The 19,393-nt window shown below is 30.2% G+C and overlaps 1 protein-coding gene and 1 pseudogene across 1 annotated transcript; one reads left to right on the forward strand and one right to left on the reverse strand.

The window, feature by feature from the left end:
- Positions 1–6,351: 6,351 nt before the first annotated feature.
- LOC129308729 (probable glycosyltransferase At5g03795) lies at positions 6,352–8,728 on the forward strand (annotated as a pseudogene).
- A 907-nt stretch (positions 8,729–9,635) lies between these two features.
- On the reverse strand, positions 9,636–13,334 carry LOC129308730 (serine/threonine-protein kinase SRK2A-like). Its single transcript, XM_054950061.1, has 9 exons — positions 12,884–13,334; positions 12,553–12,627; positions 12,357–12,458; positions 12,206–12,259; positions 12,016–12,108; positions 11,833–11,925; positions 11,472–11,576; positions 11,278–11,376; positions 9,636–10,176 (listed from the first exon to the last, which is right to left on the reverse strand). Exons 1-9 carry the CDS (start codon positions 13,001–13,003, stop codon positions 9,853–9,855), a joined length of 1,065 nt encoding a protein of 354 aa, XP_054806036.1. The 5' UTR covers positions 13,004–13,334; the 3' UTR covers positions 9,636–9,852.
- Between the last annotated feature and the right edge of the window lie 6,059 nt (positions 13,335–19,393).

The following is a 19,393-nucleotide window of genomic DNA, read 5'->3' on the forward strand; positions in this document are numbered from 1 at the left end:
TTGGATAAAGTTTTTGAGAGTTTTATCCTAATCTCTCCCTCTCCCTCCCCTTTTTCTCTTTTCTCCCTTCCCCTTTCTCCTACCCCTTGGAAGCACCCGATGGCTGACGCAAATGTTAGTGAGGGTGGGCAAGTGTCCCAATCAACTTGGAAAAAATTACAAAGAGTAAATCGAATTTTAAAAATTTTGCCCCCATAACCTCATTAGGTTTGAATCCACCGGACCCAAAATAAAATATATTTGAATTAAAAAAATGGATCTTTTATGTTTCACTTAAACTCAATAGATTTTAAATTTTAAATAAATTATATTTAGATTTAGATTATTTTTATAAAAAATAACATTTAAACTTTCCTTCTATAATATTATTTTACAAAATTAAAAATTTATTTATATATATATAATTATTTTTTATTATTTTCATATTTTATGTAATTATCCCTTCATTGGCTCAAGGTCTTGCGTTTGTCACACATTAATTTTCTTACATGTGAAGTATCTTGAAAAGTGATATCTGGCTAAACTATACTTTTAATTCTTTAACTTCATATAAAGTTTTAATTTAATTTCTTAATTTTATAAAATATATTTTTAGTTTTTTAATCCTAACAACTGTCAATTTTAAATAGTTATTCTTTGTATCAATCATTGTTATTTAAAAAATTAAACTTAATATATTAACATTCAACATTTTGTTAATATTTAAGAAGTTTAGAGCAAAAAATTTAGGGAAAATTTCACTGCAATCCCTTGACCAAACTTATTGACAATCAAATCCCCAAAAATTTTGAAACATCAATTTAATCTATGTAGGTTTCACTTGGGCTCAATTGAAATTAAAGTTTTGAAGAAAATGACACAAATAACCCCAATCTCCTCAATTAAAAACAATTGACATAGGAAAAAATGTCAACTCTCATTAATAATATAATACTACTATGTATATAAATAAGTAAAGCTATATGCATAAATAACTCATGTAAAAAAATGAATAATTGATATAGAAAAAATTTCCAACTCTCATTGAGAATATAATATCATTGTGAATATAAATAAATAAAACTCGACGCATGAACAATTTGTATAAGAAAAGTAAACAAGTGGGGTATGGAAAATAAACAACTAATGCAGGGCATTAGGGTTATTTGTATCATGTTTCCCAAAAGCTTAATTTCAATTTAATCCAAGTGGGACCCACAAGGATTGAATTGATATTTCAAAATTTTAGGGGATTTAACTGTCAATAAATTTGGACAAGGGGACTGCTATGAATTTTTTTTCTAAAATTTATGTGATGAAACTAATAATATTAGGATTAAAAAATTAAAAATTTACTTTATAAAATTAAAAATTTATAATTAAATATTGTGTAAAGTGTAAGGACTAAAGGTATAGTTTAACATTTTTTTATTAATCTTTGAGATTAAAATTCTTGAATTTGTCTTTTTTGCAAAACTAAAACAAGAAATTTTAGATTGTTATTAAAAAATTATATAAATTTAAAATTAATTATATATTTTTAACTCAAAATTTATATAATTAGGTAATTTTTTATAAATAGTATATATATTATAAAAATTAATAAAATTGTAAACATTGTAGTAAATCAATCTTTTCTAACATATAATATTAAATCAATTTTTTTATAAATTTTAAAAGTATTTTTGTTTTGAGAAACTTCATCATTCACTAATAATTTTAATTTTCAAAAATTAATATATCTAATTAATTGTAATAGAAGGGTTTAATTGAAACAAAATAGTTATAGGGACTAAAATTATATTAAAGAAAGTTATAAGGACATGAAAATTAATTTTTCCTTTTATTTTTAAATGCCAAAATATTTTAATAAATTTTATATATCCTAACTTTTGCTTACATACAGTTGAGGTCTTCTCTTACATATCGATATGAAAGTATAATTTATATACTTTATTCCTAAGCAATTATCATCAGATCTTTATGATGTTAAATTACACACACACACGCATAGTTTACCTATTAAATTCTCAAATAAATTTAATCGACAAGTGACTTCAATGTTCGACAAGTTATGAGAAGAGCGTAGTGGAGAATAACGGCTCAAGGAAGAGCGTAAATGTTCGACAAGTTGATTAATGATTAGCGAGAGTCACTCCTATTACCCCGATTCTAAATGTTTTAGTTTTATTTTTTTTCTCAATTTTTAATATTTTTTATCATTATTTACCAGACACGAGTATGTAGTTTTTATTTTAATAATTATTTCTTTTCGTTTTTGTCACCGTCATTAAAAAGTTGTTGTTCGAATATGGTGATTTCAGAGATATCTTTAAAATTAGGTGAAATATTGCGATCTTGAAAGTTGAAACATTTTATGTTGGTGAAAACTTACAGTCTGACATGCAGCTCATCTCCATGCAACAAAAATTACATATAATTGCTGGCTTGCTATTGGGACTCTTGAGAGTTTGCCAGATGTTAGAAGAGTAAATTCTTGAAATGAATAGTAAAATCAAATAGTTGTGTGAGGTTTTAAAATCCTTTGTCACCATTTTCTTGAAATGTCAAGTGAAATAGAAACTAAAGGTTACACTGAATGATACACAAATTTAACTTGTATTAACGATGTGTAAGTACAATGGGTGCTTCACTTAGGAGAAGATAAAGTAAAAGTAAATTAGGGGAGCCTAAGCTGAATTGACAAAAAAAGTCAAGTTAGACAATTTTAAAACTAGGTCAAAGTTGAGCTGAACAGATTAATTAGTGCAAAGTGTTGAGAGATAATCTCAATTATATGCTTATTGCCTATTTATATTAAAAAAAAAAATTGACAACGGCTTACTCCTTCAAATTCAAATTTTGGCATCAAAAGGAGCTGGTAACTGTCTGCACCATCAATTGGTAGAAGGCAAGCCTCATCGCACAAATGTGGCATTCCATTTAGATCTGATAAGGCCGGCTAACTGCTGGGATCATATTTCATGGAAGTGAATTGGGCTTTGGCCATTCCTGTCTTAAGCACAATGTGCCGAATTTAGACAAAAATCAACACACACACACACACACACACACACACATATATGTATATATATGTATGTATGTATGTTTGTCAACAAAAATTATATTTAACCATGAATGTCTTGAAAAATCACATTTGTTACCATAGGCTGTATGTATGTATGTATGTATCAAATTACTCATAAAAAACAAATTACAGGAAAATAAATCTCTCTTCCCCGAGCATTCCATGGAGTAGGTTCTGGTGACTCAGAGATGCCCACCAATATAATGAGTAGGGTGCACAAAAGGCTGGACGGGACTGGACTTTAGCCTAAGCCCGGAGTCTGTCCTTTTCATGAAAAGGACTGGGTTAGGTACTACGTAGTTCGGTTTGATCCTATAAAAACCAGAGATTAACAAGATTGGACTTGGTCCATAAGATTGGGAGACTGGTCCTGTTATCCAATACTCACTTGGCTTTTTTTTTTTCTTTTTTTCTCTATGATGACCAACAATCTATTTCAACTTAACAAATTCAATTAAGATAATAAAAACACTAATAATCATAATAAATTCATAATAATTTCTAACACCAAGAAAATAATATTTTAGTTACAGTCCAAACTTCAAATGATTTAAATACATAACTTCAATAAAAAATCAGAGGAAAGACCAAAAATAGACCAGAGGAAAAAAATCAGCAAGAATAGAAGTAATAAAAATCAACCCACAGACATGTTCCTTCAAAATTCGAATAGATTAAGATCAGAGTACAAAGTGCAAGGCAGGATTAGGGTTTTGGCGCACTAAAAAAATTGAGAATGAGAGCAAAGTTGAGTGAGTGGCTGAGACGCTAAATGTTGTTGAGTAACAATGTTGAGGTTTTTTTTCGATCAAAGTGCAAAGTGCAAGGCAGGATTAAGACTTTTTTTTTCTAAGACTTATTAATTAATAATTTACAAAATTAATTTTAATTATATTAAAATAATTATATAGGACCAAACCGGACCACTTAGTCCAGATGCTTGGTCTCTAGTCTATCTTACCCGAAAAATAGTCCTGTCTTTTTGGATCTTTTTGATCCTATAGGACTAGCATTTTATAGGACTGGACAGGACTGGATTTTCATGGATCAGACCGGACCGAACGAGACCACGAGACTTTTACACAGCCCTAATAATGAGTAGCATAGACTACAAACAAACATGTTTTATATTGTTCATAGCATTTTTGTTATATTTTATTGAATAAAGTATGCATTTAATTTTTTAATTTTACATAATGTTTAATTTCAATCTCTTAACTTTATAAAATATCTTTTTAATCCTTTAACTTTAATATTATTAGTTTTATCCCAACAAATTTTTACATGAAACTTTCAAATATTGACATATTAAGTTTATTTTTTAAAAATAATAATGATTGACACAAAAAATAATCATTTGAAACTAACAATATTAAGGATAAATAACTTAAAAGATAATTTATAAAATTAAAGAATCAAATTAAAATCTTATATAAAGTTAAAGGATTAAAAGTATACTTTAATTTTTTTTTTAAATTCACATGTATTCTTCTATTGACTCAGAGATACGTGACAATTGTATTTGAGGCTTGGTCAAATATTAGATGTGGACACCTTTTTAAATAAAAATTTTCATTTTAATTTACCACATTATATCATTTTTGGACCTGTAGTTTAGGAATTAATTTATTCTTTTACCCTATTATCTATTATTAGATGTTATACTGCACATATTTTTTAATTAAAAATCCTAATTTATAGAGTTTATTTTAAAAATAACTAACTACAAATTGTTTAGTAAAGTGTGTCGAGTTAGTTAAATCCAGAAGATTTTTAAATTTTAAACCTATATTTTTTTAGAGGAGAAATATGGTGCATATTTTCAAATTAAATAAAATAAATTGATTATATAATCTGATGAGGTAAATGGAAGATAATGCTTTAAAGTTGTTAAAATACAGGAAGATATTATAAAATTGTTTCATAATTAAATATTAATTTAAATTTTAAATAGATAAATCTAGTTAAAGAAAAATAAAATATATAAAACTGGTAATCACTAATTTATTATATACATATATATATATAATATAATATTTATTTTCCAAACTTCCCCTGTCAAAGTATAAACAAAACTTAAGTTTATTATTGTACAAACATATAAAATAATTTGATTATTCCTTAAATGTAAAATATAAATCATCCCGAACCTAATTTATGTTCAAATACTTTATTTTTTTATATATAAAAATAATAAATCATTTCAAATTTAATTTTAAATTTAAATCTTAATTTGATTCCAAAGTGTAAAATTGCAAAATTCAACAAAGGAACACATGGCATGAATACGACCCTGTTATCCTATTTTTTTTTCATATTACAATTGTTCTCAATTTGTGATTGAAATTTTTGTTCATTCTTCCTTCATTATATTATATTTCATGCAACAAAAATTATATATAATATTTATTTGCCAGTCAACAAAAATTATATTTAACCATGAATGTCCTGAAAAATCACATTCGTTACCTGTAAGTTATATATATCAAATTACTCATCAAAAACAAATTACAACAAAATAAATGTCCCCGCGAACATACCACCGGCTAAGTTCTAGTTATGAGAGATACGCAATAATATATAATGTTGGGTATCATACACTACAAATAGAGCTTATAATTTGGATCTAGCATGACAAGTCAGTTTAAATAAGTTTAAAAAATTTTAAATCAAATTTAAAATTTAAAAAAAAATTATAGCTTATTCGGTCACCCAAATAAACTTGTAAAAGTTCAAGCCAGGCCCAAAATAAAAAGAGCTTCTACAGATATAACTTATATTATAAAATCAAATTAAGCAAACAACATAACATTTATTATATTATATTATAATCAGTTTATTATATTTATTAATGCATACTATTGTATATCAATGATAAACTCTTAATAAATTTTTAAATTTTTAAAAATAAACTCTTTATATATTAATGATAAACTTCTTATACATCAATATGAACACGTCACACTCTCAAATTTTCCAAAATTCTATCCATATTTTCTAAGTATAATATGTTTTTCAGTCAATAGGCCAATTTATACAAAATAAAATTAAATTAAAATTAAATAAAAATTGAAAAACTTAACTTTTTAAGATAAATATTGAAATTGACTAAAAAAATGAAATAAAATAATATTTAAAAATTTAAATGTTTTAATTAGCTCGAATGAACTTGAGGCTTGAGGTGTTAAGGTTGAAATTGATTGTATAGATCTTTTCTAAGTTCGAGCATTTTAAACCGGCCTCACAGATTAGCCACTCCAATTACAAACGTAAACTCGATACTTAAATAAAATTGTTAAAACTGTCATGAAGTATCTTTGTTTCTCTCATATTACAAGTCTCGGTATCTAAGAATAACTGCCTATGTAGGAAAGAATCTCTTGGCACCAAGAAATGAATCGCAGCCCCATACTACTTCGTAGCTCACTGCTCAATACTAAATAAAGGATGGCTATAGGTAAAGATACTGTGAAGAACTGAACATGAGAGTTTCTGAAAATCAAACCTTCTCTTTTGATTCTGTGGTCCTGTTCATCATACTGTCATCTTCATTATTTCTTGCTTTCTTGAGTTGTTTCTTCCCAAGTTTCTCGTTAGCCGTTGTTCCTACGAGGATTTTCTCAGCATCCTCTTATTTAAACGAAGAAAAACCTCCGTACTCTCCACCCTCTTTGAATACTTCAGATTTCACAGAGATATCAGAAGCTCAGGTTTCATCTGGTTCAGTACAAATAAAAACGGCAACTTACAAGAACTTTGTGAGAACTCCATCAGAACTGTTTCAATATTCAAATTCTTCTTCTTCTTTTTTATCCTTCCTTTATTTGTGAGGTACTTTTTCTCATCCTTCTTTTTGTTGGTGGGTCTTTAGGGAGGTGACAAGCTTGACAAAGAATTGAACCGTAAAGGCACAGAAGAAGTGAGCATTGTTACTGATGAAAAGGACAAGAAGCTGAAAAAGATTCAAGCAAGATTGGCCCAAGTGAGATCTTCCATTAGAGAAGCTAGCAAAGTTCGAAACTTCACATCAACCCACCAAGACCCAGACTACGTTCCTCAAGGCCCGGTTTACAGAAACCCCAATGCTTTTCACAGGTACAAATTAAACTCTTCTTCACATGAAAGCCTCGAACACAATACCGTGACTATTGATTAATCATGATAAAGTCTGCACAGGAGTTACCTGAAGATGGAGAAGATGTTCAAGATATTTGTGTACGAGGAAGGGGATCCTCCGTTGTTCCATGATGGACCATGCAAAAGCATATACTCCACAGAAGGAAGATTCATACACGAAATTGAAAAGGGCAAGTATTATCGTACTGATTGATCCAGATGAAGCTTTTGTCTATTTCTTGCCATTCAGTGTGGTTATGATGGTGGCACATCTTTTTACACCCTCCGGCGATACCAATTCCATCGGCCTCTCTGTGATCGACTACGTACAGACTATATCCGATAAATACCCTTTCTGGAATCGAAGCATGGGACTTGATCATTTCATGCTCTCCTGCCATGACTGGGTAAAAAAAAAACTCTCTCTGTGGACCTTCTTCGATAACTCATAATATTGTTGCGAATCTGTGTAATTTGTGCTTGTCGATCCTTAATTGTCGTCCAAAATTATGACTTTTGTCTACTCTGAATTCCAAGTGTATATCTGGTTGACTTATAATGAAATCTTTGGCAACTTTTCACAGGGGCCAAGTACATCTTCTCGCGTACCTCAATTGTTCTACAACTCCATAAGGGTTCTGTGCAATGCAAATACGTCAGAAGGATTCAACCCTGCGAAGGATGTTTCACTCCCTGAAATTAATCTTGAAACAGGGGAAATCACGGGACTATTAGGAGGCTACTCTCCATCTCGTAGGAACATCCTCGCTTTCTTTGCAGGTCGCCTCCATGGCCATATAAGGTACCTACTTCTCCAGCAATGGAAAGACAGAGACCAAGATGTGCAGGTCTATGATGAACTTCCCAAGGGTGCGTCTTACTACAATATGCTTAGAAGTAGCAGATTCTGCCTGTGTCCGAGTGGGTATGAGGTAGCAAGCCCCAGAGTAGTGGAAGCCATATTTGCAGAATGTGTGCCTGTTTTGATTTCAGATAGCTATGTGCCACCCTTCAGTGATGTTTTGAATTGGAGGTCATTTTCAGTGCAGATAGACGTAAAGGACATAGCCAACATAAAGAAGATACTCACGGGAATTTCTCAGAGGCAGTATCTGAGAATGCAGAGAAGAGTAAAACAGGTGCAGAGACATTTTGTGCCCAATGACCCCCCAAAGAGATTTGATGTCTTCCATATGACTGTTCATTCTGTATGGCTCAGGAGGTTGAATGTCCAAATTCAGCATCAGTAACACCAAATTGACAGAAGCATTTTGCACCATGTGCTCCCCAAGATTTTGTTTCATACAGGAACTGTAATGACTGATACCTTCATAATTAAAACATAGTTTATCTTTTGGTTTAGAATTGAAAAATTATTTTGTAGGTAAAGTGTGTATACCTAGTCAATATGAATTGGATGTGACCTATTACACTTACATGTCTCTGTATCAATATTTCACTAGTTTGGTGTATGTACGTCACTCAACATCACAATAACAACAAACCTCATCTCACTAGATGGGGTTAGCGACATGAATTATACGACGTTATTGTACTTTATCATTTATCAAGCTTTTAGAAATATTATTAATTAAGAAATCTTGATCAACAACTTTTCAAAGTATTCTCTTTAATCGTCCTTTACCTTTTTTGACAGAGCTCAAAGTTATATATTTCACTCTTCTCACAAGTGCCTCACGTGGCCTTCATTGTACATATTTAAACCATCTCAAATGATTTTTTTATCATTTTTCCTTCAATATATGCGATACTCACTTTTTATCATATGCGCTCACTTCAAATTTTATCTTTACGTGTATGTTCACACATCCATTTCAATATTTTCATTTCTGCTAATCCAACTTTATACTTTTGCTGTTTCGTTAAAGCCCAACATTTATTACCATATAATATTGTTAGTCTTATAGTATTTCAATAAAATTTTCCTTTAAGTTTATTGGGTACTTTATGATTGCAAATAACTCCTTCAACCTTTTTCTAATTAAATCACCCAACTTGTATCATATGTGCAATATCTCCATCAATTTTCCCATTATGTTGAATAATTGCTCTCAAATATTTAAACTTTTTACTTGAGGTATAATTTAATTACTCAATTTCCTTCCAAATTACTACTCACAAACCTCTTATTAAAATACAATGTAAATACTCTATCTTACTCCTACTTAAGCTGAAATCTTTTAACTCTAATGTCCTCCTTGATAACTCAAGTTTATAATTAATCTCTTCTTCTATTTCCGCAATAAAAACTATATCAAGTTTATTCAACATTAGACTATGTATGAAAATTATTTTTTTTTCTTTTGTACATCACAGATCCAATTCTGGAAATAAGAGATTAGCATCTGATATTTCCATACAAGACTTTATAATCATTATGAATCTGATCTATGGAGTGGCGACAAAGAAACGAGAAATTTGAGGTGCCCAGTTAAAAAAGGGATTGAGTAATCTAGGATGTAATCAGACAACTATTGTTCGCATACATGGAGTTCTTGATGATACAAGGAGCACAACATATGAACAAGACTATAAAGTTAGAAACCTCGCCAGTTGATAGCAGTCATTAATTATGTTACACAATAATAGGTGACTAATTTTTTTTGTTTTAAAGAAAAAAATCAACAAGTAAACAAGAGTCATACTGCTTAACTGACTTGAAATTCTCCACTGGCATGAGCCTCTTTGACCCTTTTGTCATATTCATCTTCTTCATCCTCCTCTTCCTCCACCTCAGCTTCCTCATCATCTCCTTCACCTTCTTCACCTTCCCAGCCAAAACCTTTAATAGGTCTAGACACTGGAGGTGGGTTTCTAGCTTCTCCCACAATTTTCATTATCCCCTCCACACTTTGAACAGAAAAGCTTGGATTGTCTCTCTGATAATAGATAGCTTGAGCCGATTCAGTCAGCTCCCTTGGAAGGTTCTTTAAAAACCATGGGTGGTTCTTGATCTCCATGAGAGTTATTCTCTGTAAAGAAAATTCCCCGACAATTAGCTCCATAGAAACAAGATCTTGATGAGTAATCCCACATGCAGAGCATTGAAATTTTCTATAGCATCTTTGTTCTACAACAATCACATTTTAAATATAGCTGCATAAAGCAGGACATAATATTGGCTGCAACCTGGTGGAGATGTAGATATGTGAAAACTATATGATTACATTGACTGTTGAGCACAAAATGAAACATAAGGTTTTCAGCCAATTCCTTGAATGTTAAAGTTAGACATATAACCAGTAGCCAGCAAATGTACTCTGAAGAGCCTACATGGAACCCAAATTTCAGAAGACGCCAACCGCCTACCTTGAATATCACTCACTATTCAAAGATAGAATTGGACAGTGACATTTTATACATTGATAAGGCAAGGGAAAATGGAAATCGATGACAAGAAGGACCAAAATCCGATGTTTTACAGTAGCGCAGAAAGAGGAGCAAAGGTTCAAGTATCCTATCAAGTTTATGAAAGTGGACTAGATGATGAAGATGAACAAGATAGACAAGCTAAGAAACTGTTTTTATTTTATTGTTCAGAGAACTTGTGTTTTGTAAAACATGTTCTAAGAATAAAAAAATAATAATAATAAAAATAAGTGTTTTTTCTCATTCTCCCTTATTTTTTAAGACAATAATTCCAGAATATTTAAAAGTTGTTTTTATTTTTCTATTCTCCAGAACAATATTTTGTTTTTTTATTCTCCGAAAAGCTTTTTAAAAACACATTAACAAACAAATTTTTTTATTCTTTTATTTTGGAGAACAAAAAACTGTTCTCAAAACAAGTTGCCAAATAGGCCCCAAGTTTCTATCCAATTTTTTTTTTTTTAAGGGAAAAAAAAATTAAGGAACCTAAGTGTGGGGTTCGTTGTTGCCTTTTACCCTTAATATAAATATCCAACAACAGTGAGGCTTGTTTTACAACCAATTTTTCTCAGTTATTTTCTATTCACTTTTATGAAGGCCCATAATTGATTGGCAAGAAAATAGAGTCCATTTGAAATAGCATGACAGTTTAGCACAACTGGCATAACAGCAAAAATCAAGTCACTTCAAAAATCAGAACATACCTTCAATGGATTTGCAACAAATATACGAGAAAGGAGGTGTCTGCAATCTTGAGATATGTGGACGTAATCAGGGATTTTGTATTGGACAGCCATTATGCGCTGCAGAATAGGACAGAAAAAGGGGATAAGAATTATGTGAAAATTACATGTGCAACAATTCAAAAATCAGCATCAATAAGGATAACATAACATACCTGAATTGTTTTTCTGAAATTCCTGGGGTCTGCATGGTCCTCAAATGGATATGCTCCAACCAACATGACATAGAGAGTCACCCCACATGACCATACATCAGCCAACTAAACAATGGCAAACAGAGAAAAACATAATCATTGAATTTAAAGAAGTAGCTTATAAGTTATAACATTATGATTGAAAAATGAACATATCACTTATGCATCAGATTGGATGCATCCAGCAACTAGGATCATCAAAATCTACTTTCTGAGTTGCCTTATAAGAGAAACAATATAGCAAACTAGTGATAATTAATTGATAAACTAGGAAATCTAAATAACCAAATCTAGATAAAGCTCCCATAGATCTATATCTTACCTTGCCATCATACTCCCTCCTGGAAAGGACTTCAGGTGCTATATAAGCAGGAGTTCCAACAGTTGATTTGGGTCGTGAATGCAGCAAAGATGACTACACCACAAATAACAAGAAGTCCAATAACTATAACCCTGGCCAAGTTATTATTTAACCTTTCAATTGTGATGATATTAATTGCGATACCTTGGAATAACCAAAGTCACAAATCTTCAAGCGAGGTGCAGGGCTTCCATCTAGAAGAGTATTTTCCAGCTTCAAATCTCTGTGGCATATTTGCTGAAACGAAGGTCAAAGCATAAGTTAACATGGTGTTACTTTGAGAAAATATGAGAGTAGTTTCCATGAATTCTCAGACACTTGAGTATGATCATACCATGGCATGACAGAAACTCACACCAGAGATCAGCTGCTGAAAGAAATATCTAGCCTGAAGAAACAAAGGAAATAAAATGAGTATGGCAACAATAGGAGTAGTAATAGTAATAGTAATAACATTGGAATCAAGAAAGTCTGAAATAATTCACCTCATCTTCACTGAACCTGCCAGCAGTACAGATCCTTTCAAAGAGCTCCCCTCCAGCTGCATACTCCATCACTATAGCCAAATGGGTGGGGGTCAAAACCACCTGAAAAATCAGAACCCATGGAAATTAGAGTTAATCAAATCAAATGTCGCACCCAGCGATGATTGAACTAAAAAGCAAATAATAAATTGCTTGCCTCCTTAAAGCGGATTATATTGGGGTGTCGCAGGGACCTGTGGTTTATAATCTCTCTTGCGACATTCTCGTCAATCTGGAATTGTCATAGAAAGTGGTGAGAATCATAGAAGTCAAATAGAGACATTTAATAATTAACATTAGCAACCAAGACACAAAGGAAAGAAGCTTGAATCCTTTCTTCTAGTCTGAAATTGCTCCCAAGAATTGTGAAGGAAACGCAAAACGCAACTTCCAGTAAATCCGAAATTTGCAGTATTTCTAAAGCACTTGATTAGTTCTCAGACAGAAATCTTGCATAAGAATGGGGGCCAAAAAAAAAAAAAGCAAACCTTGTGGCCACGCTCGATGTATTTCATGGCGACGAGTTCCTTGGTTTCCTTGTTCCTCATGAGCCTGGCCACCCCAAAGTTGCCAGCCCCCAAATCCTTCACGGTCTCGTACTTGTCCATATCGACGAATTGACCAGTGATGAAACGGCGTGCGAGTCAGTATCAGAATCAAAGCATTTCAGAAATCGAAATGGGAATCTAAGTAGCAAGCTGATCTAGAGAATGGGTGTGGAGTGAAACGGCAACTTATAAGGAAGAGCACGTGGGTGAGTGTGAGAGAGAAACATTAGAAAAATGGGGAAAGAGTATGGGAATCCATGACCATGAGGACCAGCTTGAATCCAGTGATGCAGTGTCATCAGTTAGCTTGCTTTCGCAGTAATTTTAATATTGAAAATCGCATTTATTGGCCCTTGAACTTCTGGTATTTGTGAACCCTATTCCCACTGGACGGATCCTTCTTAATTAAAAAGCTGTTGCCGCGTCGTGTTTGTCTTATATTGGGTGAACAACGTCGTTTTTTAACAGTAACTAACTGCGTCTTTCAGTTTCACAGTCGCCGACATATTGACTCACAAAACAGAACCTCAGGACTAAAGTAATAGAAGCAAGTATTCTTCAATACAGGCCCAGCTCATTGGACCGGGTCCCCGTTTAATTAGGGAGTCGGGCTTGCAACTACCACCCTTTAAATGTAATTCGAGTTTAAATGAAATTGACTTTAATGAATTTAAAAATAAATAGGTTAGCTTAAAGGATCGAATGTCAGCCTATTTAAGCTCGCATGACTTTTTTTTATATTTAAATATTTTTTTATTTAAATAATTAATTTTTAATAAACACTTGAATTTAAAAAAAAATTTAAGCATGATCTATTTGTACATGCAAGGAAGAAAAAAACATTAAAAAAAATAACAACTAACTTTAAATTTTCCTAACTTAACTCTCCAAACTACATTTCACCGATTTTGCCCTTCTACAATTTATCTCTTATTCATATAAGTTGTGCTCGTCTCTCATCATTCCTCTTTATTGATAGCATCTCCCAACTCCCAACAGTGCTCCTCTATCTGCGACCATGTTTCATTGTGCTCTTTCGTTTGTGACAGTGCTTCACCAAGCTTAAAGACTTAAATGATAGCATCTTTAAGTCCTCCTCTTGCTCAAATAGAACTATAGTCTGATTTTCTTTTACTTGTTCTTTTCTTATTCTCAGTTTTGCTCTTAGTCAAACTTGTGTCCATGGTTTATCTCATTTGGTCATTATGATGCTATCACTTTGTTTGTGTTTATGCTTTATTTAGTTGTTTTATTTTGATTGCTGTGATTTTATTTATTGATATGGTCATACTCTTGATTTATATATTGGCATGAGATTTTCGAGTTGTGTAATGAAATAAAATATTAATATTTAATTTGATAAAAAATTTAATAAAAAATAAAAAATAATAGGGCTTGAAGCCTGCAGGGCGGACCTTGAGCCAACTATCTCAAAAGTCGGGTCCCGTAATTTGATACCTCAAAAAAAAAAACAGGTTTTTTAAGCCTGACCTTTTTAGACTCGAGCCTGTCAAAGGCTAACCCTTTAAGGTCGAGTTGGCCCATTTTTGAACTCTATTTGTCATTGCATGAGTTGAATAAAGCAGTGTTAGAGAAAATCATTTCAAAGTGAATAAATATAAAATGACATTAGGTGAGGACTCATTATTTTTTTGGGAGTGTGACAGACAAGTTTAAAAAAATTAATTAATTCAACTTGTTAAATTTTAATATTTATTTTTTATTAAAATTTAAAATATAAATTATAAATTTATTATAATGAGATTATAAAATTAAAAATGTAAGTTATAAATTTTTAAAATTTAATATTACCTGTCATTCCTCCGTTAACTCGGAGGGTTGGCTCGTTTGGATAAAGAAATTAGTAAAAGGCGTTGACGAGGGGTCCACCAGGGGTTGCCGACATGGAGGGGAAGCACCGTCGGAGCAATTTGATTGGTCCTTTTTGTTCTGCGAGTTCGAGGGAGTGGGAGAGAAGGTCTGATCAGGGCAGGGCATTGATGTTTTGAGATTCATTCATCCCTCAAATCACGATTTTGGATGTTCCGCTGCGTGACTGTAATATCCTTATAATTTTAAATATAATTAAATCTTAATTTCTTTACACGCTTTTACTGTAGTCTTATGATAAAAAAAAATATCCGATAAAATTATTGAACTAGTCAAAACATTTTTATGAAATATAACATTAGTTATAATTAATTAATTTATAATTTATAAATAATAATAGTTAAAATTTTAAATTTTAAAAAATATCAACATCTTTTCATTTATATTCTTATTAAATATTTTAAAAAAATTGATAATAATAATTAAAATTTAATATATAATTTTTTTAAAAAAAGAGTAATAAATAAAGAAGTAATATAGTCAGAAACACAAATATAAAAATTATCCAAATCTATATTTTGGATCAAGTAAGATTTTTAAAATATATTTTATATTATAGTCCAAAGTGAATACTGATTTAAAGATTAATAATTAAAATTATAATTAAATTGTGATCAAATCGGTCATAAGTAAAGTATTTTATTAAAGGGTAAGACTTAGTATGCATTTAATCTTATATAATTAATGTACTTTTACCCAATTAAATAAAAACAAGTGAATTTTAATATTGATAATATTAATAACAAGAGTTTGTTATAGAATAAATAATACTCTCTTGTTTAAAAATGTAAAGTATTTTTAACCGAATCTCATTTTTCAATAAAATAGTTACCTACTTTTCAACTAACCTTATCTTTTTATATTCACCCCTATTAAATATTTTATAATAAATATAAAGTTATTATCAATATGGGCACTTAAAAAAAGACAATAATTACACTTCAAAAGATTAAAAATGTATTACATTTTTTAACCTTCAACTCCTCAAAAAATGTCTTACATTTTTTTACATTCAATTTCTCAAAAAATATCTCATATTTTTTAACAGAGAGAATATATGATAAATCTACATAGCTAAGGTTAAGTATATAAATTTTTCATTTTATTAAATTAGTTAAAATATTAATTTAATGATTTACTAGTATAACCGGGGGGGTTAGCTCAGATATTTTCATCCTACACTCATGTCTCTCTCTCAACCCATGTAATATCAATTCAAAATATTGAAGTAATGATAATTATATTTTTGATAATTTTTTAAAATGATTAAAATATCAATTCATATTATTATAAATGTAAGAGTTTTAATTATAAATTACGCATTTATGATTCAATTGTAACTTTGATTTCTGTTTGCAACAATGTGAACATTTCATTTTTTTTTATAAATAAATTTGTCAAAACTCTAATTATCCTTAATTTAACTTTTAAAATTTTACTATCATTCTTCATATCCTTTCGACATTCTTACCCATCCAGTTGACTAAGGACGCCATATGAATTTAATCTTTATTATATAGGACTTACCTTCTTTGAAACTATTTCATGCTCCTGTTAACTATTTTTCCTTTATTTAATACAAGTCTTATAAACTACTTTTACAAGATTATTTTTTTATAATAAAAAATTAGGTAAATTAGTCGAACAAGTCTCTAGATTTAAGAAGTGCTTAAAAAAATACTTATATATTATCCATCAACAAATTTCTCACATAAGTGATAAGATTTAATCCCACAACTTATTAGATTATAGACCAAATCATTATCAACTGTATCAATCTTTATTAATACTTATTTTTATAATATTGTAAAATTACGTTAAGATAAGTAAAATGTAAACAATTTTGACAACATTTCAAAATTATGTTAGGAGGAAATGGAAAAGCCATTTGCTAAACGAAGAGTGAAAGATACAAGAGGATTTTTTAAATTTATATATATTTTTATTAAATCTTGAAAATAACCTTGTATCAAATATCAAGGGTAAAATTTTATAAATACGATAAGGAAGTGCTTTAAAAAAAAAAAAAAGCAAAGAGACTTGGGAGAGTGGAAAAAAAGACTTCTTTATAATATGCCCGCACAAAATCCTGTTATACTTTTTTTCTAAAGAAAAACTTATAATTGAAGTGCAGGTTTTAAAAATTAAAAAGAGGATGTTGCTGTAATTTAACAAAGCGGAAAGGGAACTACCAAACGGAGGCACTAAAAGCAAGGAAAAATGATATGAAAATATCAAGAGAATAAATTAACAATTGTTAAATTCTTGTTAATTTTTTTTAAAAATAAGCTGTATATATGAACTTAGACAACTATCAATAAAAATCTCAATGATAAATTAAACATCATAGTTAAAACTTAAATGTTGTATGTGCAATTAAAATGTTTAAATTTACAATTATTAAAATCAATATTTATAACTTAGTTTTAAGAAATTTATTGAAAATAAACATATTATTAATTTTCTCTTTTAGAATGTAATTGTAATTTTTTTGGGTCATAACTTAATTGTGATTCTCCTTTGAAAAATCAAAGCCACATCAAAATTGTTCCCCTCTTTGTCTTCTTTTCTCGGCTCCTTGTCAATTAAGGGTGTTCATGGGATGAGATGACTCGATACACCCTTATCTCGTGTCATGTCTTAAAAAAAATTAAAACTAAATTTTTGCCTTGTGATCCGTTTTATCCCTAAACTTGTCCCTTCCTATTGGGAATTGGGATGTCTCGCTGTCCCAATAAAGCAAACAATGTGGGAGATAGATCTAGATAATAACACTCATTAAAATTTAAATCACATAATTTATTAAGATTAAAATTAGAACAACATGAGTAAATAAATTACAATAATTTAAAATTAATTATTGAATTATATTAATCACAACTACAAAGTGTATAACACATTATGATAGTAGTTACCAATAATGTTTAGGCTATGATAGCAGTAACAATAAACAAGCCTGATACAATACCAAATCATTGTTCTTTTTATTTACTTAAGATGTATTAAGCTAATTACTTTTTAAAAAATAAAGCAAGAAATACAATGCAAATAAAAATTATTAAATAGATAGATATAAAAATATTTTTTATTAATATAATTAATATAGTATAAAGAAAGATATCATCATGCATTGCTTACTTTATATTATTAAAATTATTAATATAAAAATTTTGTTTTAAATTATAATTTAATTAATATAATTAATATAAGCATAAATTATATTAATATAATTAATATATTTAAAGTATATTTTAAAAGAAAAAATAATATTCAAGACATGATGCTCAGATGGCAATCCCGTATCTTATCTCATTCCGAACCTATTTTCCGTCTTGTCTCAATTATTTTCAAGCCGAGATAATACCCATTTTGATATGATTAAAATGGAATCAAACCATTAAGATAGGTGTAAGTTGAACACTTCTATTGTCAATTGTTAGCTTTTAAAATTTTCTAAAATGTTATCATCCCAATCGTTACTTGCCGGATGAATTCTTGACAAGAGACTAGCTATAATAGTTTTATTTGTTCTTGAGTAATGTAAAATCCACTTATTGTCCTGGAAACTAGAATCACGTTCTTGTCCTTTAAGAAAAAAAAAAAAAGATTAGTTTAAGTTAAACGCGTCATGACAATTCGACAAAGAAAGAGAGAACCCACAAAACCCCACATTATATGGTCCGTTTTCATTACATTTATTCCAGATAGCGACGTTACCCTGAATACTCCTTTTATCCTCCACCAATCAACCTATCGTCCTGATGCTTGGGCCTCATGGGCCTCTTTGGGCTTACAACAACACCACGCGACCTCGATTACTGTTTGGACTCGCACGCAGCAGCTTGATCCATGGGCCCACTATAAGGCCCATGACGTGGAACGAGCGCAGTGATGTACTTTTGACCTGGTCTGCAGAGACTCATCGACACTTGACACATCGTCATGTTTAACTTTGGATGTATTATGATGGAAAACAAAACAAAAGAGATGTGATTTTTTTTTTTAAAATGATTCCGAAGTAAAAGAGACAGCGATAAATAATAGAAATACGTGTAAAATTTTTTTAAAGTTTTAAAAATCAAACCAATCATTAAACTAATTAAGCAACAATTCATTAATTCAACCGTGATCTAATCAGTTTATATTAAATTAATATATTTTTAATTTATATATTATAATTAAATAAGAAATACATGCAAATATTTATGTATTTTTTAAAAATATTAATACTTGTTCAGTAAAATAATTTATTGTTAATTAATATATGATTCTTAAATTTTTTTACCTGACACTCTTGATATCTTAAATTTTTTGTTAAAGAATATTGTTCTTCAATTTTTTTTTAAAAAAGAAGAGTAATTTTATCCTACCGTTGACTCCTATGCACGTCTACTGCTAAATTTCCTGTGTTGACCAAGAAAATCACATGTAGCGAGATATATTTGTTGAGTGGGACGCAACGTGGGATCCACGTTGATTTTTTATTTTTTTCCCAACTTGCAGCTGCTGTAGAGAAACCACCCATCTTTCACTTGCAAAACAGCATCGTCCCGCGGCGGC

Source organism: Prosopis cineraria, unplaced genomic scaffold, assembly GCF_029017545.1.
Source record: "Prosopis cineraria cultivar Desert tree isolate PC_DT_omini unplaced genomic scaffold, ASM2901754v1 PC4, whole genome shotgun sequence".
Lineage (NCBI taxonomy): Eukaryota > Viridiplantae > Streptophyta > Magnoliopsida > Fabales > Fabaceae > Prosopis > Prosopis cineraria.

Bases quoted from the DNA above. Each gene is read 5' to 3' on its own strand.
- LOC129308730 (XM_054950061.1), bottom strand. From the start codon at position 13,003: ATGGACAAGTACGAGACCGTGAAGGATTTGGGGGCTGGCAACTTTGGG. The intron at 12,459-12,552 runs GCAAGCAATTTA...CTGATTTTTCAG, and splicing joins ATATAATCCGCTTTAAGGAG to GTGGTTTTGACCCCCACCCA. The intron at 11,926-12,015 runs GTATCGCAATTA...TTTGTGGTGTAG, and splicing joins GTGACTTTGGTTATTCCAAG to TCATCTTTGCTGCATTCACG.